Consider the following 9961-nt stretch of genomic DNA (forward strand, 5'->3'; position numbering starts at 1 on the left):
GTACAAAATCAAAGCCAACAATTTCGTATTATTTTTTGGAGGAGTGTTTCAATAAAAAAAAGTGGTTCAGAAACCAGTAATTCCAAGAAATCTGTCAAGATAATATGTAATTACGGAAAGAAAAATTTCAAAGTAAATTGGCAACGACTGACGCATAAGATTGATTGGAGTTTCAAGTTTGCGATTGAGCAATCTGTCGAGTGAATTTTTCAAGCGATATGAATACGAAATTTAGTTGCACATGTGAAAAATTGACTTACCATTGCCGACGAAAGTTTTGTGTAACGTGTGTCTACTAGCAACAGCCACAAGCACCGGTCAATGATTATAATTGTATATATTCGTACTTGTTTGCATTTGTCATAGTTTCAAGAAAGGACCTCCTACATTATAATTTGCTGTACAGTAAATATTCATCGGTTCGATAAACAAGTCAAACAATGCGCCGATTAATTTCTGTCTACAACCCAAGTATATTCCTTCCGAGCAAATCGTATTGATTGTTGTGATAACAAAAGATTATAATTTAAGTTTTTACCTTATTTCTGAAAGGGAAATAATGCGCGAGGTGGAGAGAAAAAAAAACGATTCGAAAATATCGCTCGTTGATTATGTTGTTGCTATACATTTTTGACAGCTTGATAAGTGTTCACGAATATATCGTAATCACTCGCAGCTTTATTATCTTCTTCACATAATCTACATACTTAATTTCATACCATGAGGTAGTTATACATCTCCATCACGAGGATGGCTAAATCTTCTTAGTCTTTCGTTTGTGTAGTTTTTTTTTGTATTATTTCGTTTCTTTTGACTCTCTTGTTGTACCGAATCATTTATAAACAGACACACACATACATCATAAAACAAAAATAAAAGTATCGCCAATTTTTGCGGCAGAAAAAAAATCAGAAATTTATATATGAAAGGAACGCCCACTTTTTATATGTTGTTAACATGACACAGCTTAATATTTTTTGGGTTATTTATATCAATAACTCAGGTATAAAAGGAGATAACCGATGTTTTCGACTTAAATCGACGCAACTTGTATAATATTAATGAAATTAAAATAATAATAAAAAAATGTACAAATTATTAATTTTATTTTCATATAAAACATCGATTTCTTTTGTTTTAATTTTTTTTTTCCCAAATGCATTTGGAGGTATATTTTCTTCTCTTCTCTTTTTTTCTGTAAACTGTGCGTGTAGGTACCAGTTTTTATTGTAATTCGGACACATCCTCACCTGCTGTCCGATTCAAGAACAAAAAAAAAAAACAATTCGATTAGACCACCCATTTTCGTTTAAGTATGAATGGTAAACACACGATAAGTTTTTATGTTTGTTTTACTTTTGTCGATAAATTTAATAAACCCGAGATATCACAGTTCTTTTTGTTGTTCTTGTTTCTTTCGAATCATTTGATTATTATTGACATCGAGATTGACAAAGATCCGTTAAACTTTGCTTTTATCATTATTAGTGGTGATGCGTTGATAAATAAGCGTGAATGGTGATTTGAAGAATTGTAAAAACAGAAATATTTATCTTGTATTATGTCCAGCATCTTATATTATTTTATGGCTACGTGCAATAAAATTTATCTTTTAAATGACCTCGCAGGTGAGAAATAATAAAAAGATAAACGGTAATTAAGACCAACATCATCAGAATTCATTTAGCCAACTTAGTTGTGTATATATTTGAGTAACATTTTGCCGCATGTCGAAAAGAATTATTTTCAAAGTTTTTATATGAAAGAAGACTGACAACAACCAGAAGCCACCCTGCTTCAAAATAAGTTCCATTTTTATCTCCAGAAAGACTGCATCATTATGTGGTAAGAAGTACATTATTAGCAATGTTAAAGTAACAGCTTCAGTGAAACTGCTTCACACGTCCGATGATGAACGACATGGCTCATTTGCTTGCATTTTGTATCGATAATCAAATCAATGAAATAGTTTTTTATCGATCTGCATAAAACAGTTGTCGGCAGTACTCACTTCACTTATTCTGGATACATTCGATTTCATTCAGCGTCACTTCCTTATAAATTATACTTTCTCAGTTTAAATTCTATACCGTGCTAACCTATTTTATTATGTACTTGCCAATGAAGCATCGCTCCAACTCCAGACGAACGAAAGATGAAAATAAAATATTTAAAAGTGTATAGAGAGTGCATTCACTTATTGATTTGCCTTGCACAATATCTGCATCTGTGGTATGAAGGCGTGAAGCCCAGTCCATCGTCGAAAAAAAAAAAGATTTTCGTGCAATGTCAGTTCTTGAATCATCATTTGAACCACGTTCAGTGAACGTCGTTCACTAAATTTTCTATTTTCTTACAACATTTTTATACACTGGTTTCGTTCGAAACTCTCTGACTTCATTCATTTTTATTTGGTCATTAGAAGATTTATTCTATATCAATAGTAGTTTCGCAGTTTCTATGGTGGACAGTAAAATTAAAATCAAAATCCGATTATTTTAAGGCCAGGTTAAGGCGTTTATCGCAAATGTTTACATTGCGCTTGTAAGGCACTTCCACCTGGTCCTAACTGGATTAAACCCTTGGATTGAAAAGTTTATTTTTAACTGTAAACTTTATTTATGGGCATGTAAACATGCCTTTTTTGACAATCTCGTCTTTTTCAATATTTTGCTACAGCAACGCCCTTCAAGCATAAGTTCTAAATAGAGTACTGAAACTGTACACTGCATCATTCAAACGTAAAACATCGGGTAAAACACTGTAAATACATTTTCATGTAAAGCATAGTACTCTCTGTACCTGACCACTATGATCACTCATGCTTGAAGTGCGTTGGCTACCCGGTTCACTACGATTCGAAATGATCCCGCACACCATTTACACAAATCTTCCCTCTTTGTCGATGTTAGTTCATCCGTTGATTTCTCCTAATTCCTCAAGAAGGGATCTTTCACTATTGATACTATTTTGTGCGCAAAGCTGTGTACGTAGTACGCATTTACATGGTTTTCTCCCGGCCTTAAAAGCTATAAATACAGAAGAAAGGATGTACATAGAATGCAGTATATACCTTGACTTTTCCGCATTGAAAAGTATAGAATATTTTGCAGAGTGAACACTAACACAAGCCTTTGAATCAAGTTGAACAAATTAAACTTAGACATGTGTAAATATGAATGAAGGCTGCTAAGCCATGATGGCCGAAAATTTTTAATGCCATTCATTGCTTTAAAATGAAGAGCAAATGATTTATGATTCATGTGTATATCTTTATAGCTGAAGCGACTTTCTTTGGAACAGAGACAACTCTGTCTGACTACTTACCTCAATTTATAATCCCCATTCTTGAGTAGATAGTTGCAAAGTTCGTCATATTGCCTTTATATCCACTCAAAGAGGTTATATTGATAATAACGTTTAATGCCGAGTAATAAATATGTAATATTAAGCCAACTTTTTACGAGGATATTCACTATAACATTGCGTTCGTATAACCCTCACCGTGTATTGTATACGTAACAATATTTTTATGGCTAATTTTAACGACCTTAAATTATAGTTTTATTTGATACTTAACAAGAAATTTGCCACCTGCCAATCTAAGGCTCAAATTTTATAAAGGAAAAAGAAAAATGGGGAAACCATAGCAAAAGAACTAAATTAAGTTTTGAAAGTTTTTTTTACGTTTAAATGAATTTTCTATGAAACTTAAGAACTCGTTTCATCATCGCATAAAACTTGTATATTATTTAATATTACACCACTTCTAGATTTTGTTTAATTGCACTTCCCGTCTGAAAGATTTCACGGTAGTGGTTTCAAGAGATAAAGATACAATAGCTACAATATTCTTCTTTCATAATTCTTTTTGAAAAATATTTATTATGAAGGAATTTCAAATCTGTTGCCCATCACTGAACGGTGGATTTTGTGTCTGCATAATACATTTTTTCATTCTTCGCGAAAATCCTTTACGAAATATTGCATTTTAAATGCAGAAAACGGTGTTTCTGAAGGATACAACGTGTTTGTTACCGCTTTAGTAATGGGTTTTTCATTTGATTTGCCATGAATGGCTTCATAGAACCACCTATTCGGAACGCAGACAACCCAGACTGGTAAACGTTACAGTTTATTTGAAACGAAATTGTTGAAGCAAAAAATATTTTCTTGACTTTTTAAGTGTGGCTTATTCCCTTAAATGACTACTTATACGAAAGAAATGCAATAAAATTCTTAGATTGGTCCTTCAATACAGTTTTGTAAGTTTAACTCTTTTTGAAACCGGGTAGATTGTGATTCATTAATCGAACTGATTCAACTAAAGCACAGACAGAATTGACTATGCAACTATAGAAACTCGATACGTAAACTAAACGGATTCTCAATCATTGTCAATTCTTCCACATCCCTAACTTCATTTCAATTTCATTTAAATCAATAGCAAGAACAAGGTAAAAAAAATCGGAAAACATTTTTCCGCTTTCGTGGTTTAGTTTGAAATAGTTTCAAAAATATTGCATACATATATTCCCGAAATTAAAATATCGTGAAAATTCAGCTTCCCGTCAGCGGATGCGATGAACATAAAAGCAAGAAGACGAACGATTTTATACATATGATGTTGGCTCAATATAATACCATATGTGATATATACCTTAGGGTCGGAAAGGTTGAGTTACATTGTAGCAAGCATAACAGAGAAAGGTTTAACAAAATAAGCATTTCTGTGTGGGAAAAATTACGTGTGCTCCATATTTATTCTATTTCCATATGCATCAGAAATATTTACTTAAAATAGCTCACTTAACAATGATGTGCAAGAAAACCATCAATCGAAAAGAATAACTTGTCGATTTTTATTGATTGTGCCTTAAATTGAACTGTTTAATTATCTCTACAAAGATTCAATCATTGCAAAATCTCTGTTCAGGTGTGGTACTAAAAGTTCGACAAAGAAAATGATATTTTCGTTCTGAAATCCTTTTCAAATAAGCATATTTGTGAGAAGAAAAAAATTGTACTCCAAGTTCCTGAGAGACTTTTTAAGTGTCCCTTTTCTGTCTCGGTTAATATATTTCGTGCGGTGTTTATTTTACATTGTTGTCACGGATGAATAATTACATTTTCTTTGTTTTTGCATTTATGTAAACCGAAAGTTATTGCTTCTTATCAAAGCCACCCCTACCACCTACATTGCAGGCAGAGTTATTCGATGATGACAATATTAATAAAAGAGATTCTTAAATTTGGTAGTTTTCACACTTTCCACTTGGCAAATGTCTGCAATGAACACTCTTAAATGAATCCGCGCTTCAGAGTCAAGTTTGTTTAAATATTTTATTCAAAAACTTAAAATATTGTAGTGTGTTGGTTAAAATTTATTCCCGCAATTACTTAAACATTACACAGGAATCTCTTGCAGATGAACAAACGGATTGGCATCTTCTTTTTTTATAAATGGTTTGCTTCTTCACAGCAAAATGCAAGCAGGAAATTTTTCTTTTTTGATTCAACAAAAAAAAATTATATTCTCAAAATGCATATTATTGTTCATAATTTATTCATTCGATTTGTATTTTATTCAAGTTGAACATTGTCGTGATGCAGACGTTTGAGATACAACTTTATTTGCAAGTTTTCTTTTATTCGTGTTATACTATTTTTCCACATTTTTTTTTCTTCCTTCTTCTACCTTTATGCCCTATCGTTATTGTATATATGCATTTAAATGAAATAAAATTAATGTGAAAATTTTTAGCTCTTACCATCGGTTTGGTACTATGTTATTTTATTATTCTAATTTTTCAAACATACTGAGTAAGTATTATGCTTTATTCCGTGATTCCCGTAAAGCATTACGTTTTACGGAAAATATTTTTGAAACGTTCAATTTCATGCCCGTCAAATTGATAACATTGGTTAATAAAAGTGTTTAGGCGAAACGGACCGTTCAAGAACTATGATTATAAACTTAAGAACAACTGAATTTGAGAACATTTACAATAGTTATTTGTTAACCAAGCGAGAAAATTAGAAGTTCCTCCAAGGAAGGTGCAATTTCCTATTTCTCCCCGAGGTGAACACAACGTTTTTTATGCAAGCGTTTCATTCAAGCCACATTTTTGTCCACTTTGAAGAAAATCAAATAAATAGCTTGTTTTGGTATTCGGCCATTTTAGGTGAGAAAACGATCATTTCTCTCCCAATGTGACTATTTTCACCTCTCAAATTGTCAGTATGGAATGTGTTTGTGGTCGGTTCTGCTACTTTTCGATCGAGATCAAAGTTTTCATTACGGAAAATACAGTTAAGATTTTGTCAGGACGTTTTTCAAAATATTATGATTAAGAGCTTCGAACTCATTTCCTCGTCATTTCGTTATATCAGAGCGACGAAACAGAATCAGAGTAGTGGTTATTTTGTTAATTTATTTTTAACGAAAGGCAATCATTCCAAAATTGAAGAAATTTAAGCCTCACTCTTTGGTAAGCTCTGAAGATGACAACAACACTGACAAAAAAGTTTCGAAAAACTCACCTGTCGCAGGTAACTTTGTCTCCAGGTAATTTACATTATCTGCCACAGCTGTATTTTTTGTATGGGGAGCTACAGCTGTGGCAGCTATTGTAGATTACCTGGAGACAACGTTACCTGCAACAGCTGAGTTTTTCGAAACTTTTTTGTCAGTTAACTTAGTTGTCGAAATCTAAGCAAATAAAACCACTTATCCAAAGTATCTTATTAATTTATTTAGTATTCTCAAGTCGGTGACGAAAAGTAAAAATATTGGTTGCAATTATTGAGAAAAACCCTTTGGCCTGGCTGCCGTAATGTGCATAGGGTGCATAGGGGACCTAACTTTTGACATAACAATAGAAATTTTTTTGTTCTAAAAAAAATTGCCTTAAAAAAGAGATTATCATAAATTCCATAAATAACTGTAACAAAATTTGTAAATTTTCGATGCCTCTATTGCATAAATCTGTGTATGAATCTCGGTGCAAAGCTCACGATGTCATAAATAACCATTATCGCACTAGTGCGTTAAATGATTTGCTAATCGTTATGTCGTAACAACTGTTGTAATAAGTCTTTGATAAGTTGCCAACTTTTGTTTTAAATTTAGTGAAAATTTTGGTTTTTATGTTTTATTTATATCCGTGTTAGTTTGCATTGCAACACGAATCGTATGCTGGCATGTATGTGTGAGTTAAAGTTTATTGATGTTCTTGAATTTTGTAGAAAATTGGTTTGCAAGACAATGTGAGAAAATCAAGAAAGATAGTGAAAATGCGAGAAAAAGTTTTCCAAAAACTAAGCCGTGCCGTGATAAAGTTAATATCAATACTATATTGTACAAAGTACAGATTCCAAATTAATTGGTTGTTCCATTTCAATGTTTCATGTTCTTCAAAATGTTGAACATACTGTATGCAGACCTGACAATCTGGAACAAATTAGTGTGAGAAATGTTTACACAAACCGTTCAAATTCTTGGCATGAACCTCAGTAAACGTCATCAAAGTCAATGGATATATTTTAGCAACCATAAGCTGATGTGGTTGCTTCAAATATTCAGCAAAGACTAGTACACTTCTTTTGGTTGAGCGCGGCTGATCAACCCAATCCGACTCGAATAAGCTGTAAGTGAGACTATCACTCGATAACATAATCTCATTGCCGAAATAGGTGATCATGAATATTTCGGAGATGTTGTATATCAAGATATAAGCTTGAATTAGGATTTCCACTAAATTGTTGCTGACATTCTACGAATAATGTACAAATTAAGATCAACGAAAATTTCATTGTTAGGTGTATCGATTTACAAATGCTAGACAATAAATTGATCCGCAAATGAAAAGGCTTCCAGTACCAAACTGAATGAAAAATAGAGAGGTGTAGAAATCCTCCAATTCATCAGTCAATCTGATGAAAAGAAATATTAAAATCCATTTTAAAAAGTCCCCAAGCTTGATATTTTATGTTAGACATACCCTCTCAAGAGTAAGTGACGATCGATTGATGATTTTATATCCTGAGAAAATGCCTTATGCCATGCTTTGTCCGACGCATCAGCCCTTCCCCCATCGCTCGTTCGGCCCAAGTTTCTCAACTCTACTTGCAAAATTTTGTATCGTAAGGAGCAAATAAGCATTAGATACCATACAGTTATGGCGAACAAGAGTGGCGCCACACAAAGTCCGACTTCAGTGAAAAGAAAAATGTTTGCGATCCAGAATGCTATTTTATTCTGTTTCCAGTCCAATGGGAATGCAATCGCGAAAAATAACGTATTCTCACTATTTAGAAAAGGTGCCACTGCTACCTCGAAGAAAAGAGCGACAACAAAAGAAATCAAAAACACTTTCACAAATTTCATGAAACTTTCGATTTTGTCATTGAAAATGGTTGAATTTTCGTTGTATTTTACTGAAAAGATGCTAATGCGATTTAGCAATACGACAATTTGGTTTTGCTTCCAGATCAAAACGCAAAGCTTAAATGCTAAAACTGAGACTATAACCGCTATTTCTATTAAGAATATCGCCTCATCCCCATTTTCACTTCTAATTCCTCCAATCGCTAATGACACTACAAACAGAGAGTAGTAAACGCAATAGGACCACTTAATAACCAGCTCTCGAACCGTGGCTTCATCTCCCCGATGCCAAAACCCAATGTATTGCAACAAAAAAATTATTTGACCGAAGAAATTATGAACTTCAATGAAATACATTCCTGAGCCGATACACGTCTGATTTACCTAACAATAAAGACAGAACTAAAATTTGATGCTAATTTGTCGATATCATTGTAAAATTACGACCAAAGTCGATTTCACATTCAAATAGGAAATATTCTAACGATTTTCAGTTTAGAAGTTATTTTATACTTTCGTTATGGGCGGGAAGACAATCTCAGAGCCGTGTGCTGATATGGCAGTAGTGAAGGGAGAAAAATATAATAAATTCCATTTGAAAACGGTGTTTTGCTTTAATTGCACTGCAAATACGACGACACAAGAAAGTCTTCTCAAAAATCGAATTCCTGAAGAAATGACGAATCGTTTTTTTCAGAAAGTCGTTGTTTCTTAATATTCCTTTTACAAAATGTGAGATGAAGGAAAAACAAGAAGGAACGACGACATGGTGAAGAAACGTGGTTGGCTCATCACCTCTTCAGGGACTCACCTTTTCGTCACTAGTGTCGTTCGTGTAATTTTAAGAATAATGTGCGATTTCCAGTACGAGCCAGACCCGAACGCATTAGATATTATCTAGATACGTTGACAAAGCTAGCGAGAATTTTGCGACCATTGATGAATTAATCGAATGTTCAGAATATTTTCAAAGTGACAAATTTGAGCTGAAGGTCTTGCTTTTACTGGTTTTTTAAAGTTTAGTAGAAAACATTTTGCAAGAGCTTCTTCTGTTGAAGTAGTTGAAAATATAATACGTCACGACTTTTTACTACTTTTTAAGGCCCTCGGACTAAGCCCAGGATAAGGTAATCCGCCTCTGTACCATACATAATATTCAATTACTTTTAAAGTTATTTTACACTTATACTGCACAAAATATAGACATCGTTGCATTTCAAAGTAAATGTTTCAAATAATTCAAATCGAATAGGAAGTAGGAGCTGATTGTTGAATTATTTATGAAATGACAAATAACAAATCAATGAAATTGCACTACTTGTTCGCATCACATTTTCTCCGTCACTCTCATTTATAGAAATGCATGAGTGTAGTAGACATCTGACTGCCACAGCAAATTTATATATCAATATTTAACGTAAACATTCAAATTACTAATACCCTGCAGTGAATAGTGAAGTAAATATACATCCGCTACATACCATTATAGTGAGATTGTGGTGATAAGGACAATTTTCCGAGTTACATATGAAATGAGTGACACATTACATATTCGTTTACACTTCCCCTTCC

The 9961-nt window shown here is 33.1% G+C and overlaps 1 protein-coding gene across 1 annotated transcript; it reads right to left on the reverse strand.

Moving 5' to 3' along the window:
• Positions 1-7399: 7399 nt before the first annotated feature.
• On the reverse strand, positions 7400-8793 carry LOC119083368 (odorant receptor 94b-like). Its single transcript, XM_037193084.1, has 4 exons — positions 8004-8793; positions 7836-7935; positions 7512-7775; positions 7400-7453 (listed from the first exon to the last, which is right to left on the reverse strand). The coding sequence occupies exons 1-4, from the start codon at positions 8744-8746 to the stop codon at positions 7400-7402; spliced, it is 1161 nt and encodes a 386-aa protein (XP_037048979.1). The 5' UTR covers positions 8747-8793.
• Between the last annotated feature and the right edge of the window lie 1168 nt (positions 8794-9961).

The sequence above is a fragment of the Bradysia coprophila genome, unplaced genomic scaffold (assembly GCF_014529535.1).
Source record: "Bradysia coprophila strain Holo2 unplaced genomic scaffold, BU_Bcop_v1 contig_588, whole genome shotgun sequence".
NCBI classification, from domain to species: Eukaryota; Metazoa; Arthropoda; class Insecta; order Diptera; family Sciaridae; genus Bradysia; species Bradysia coprophila.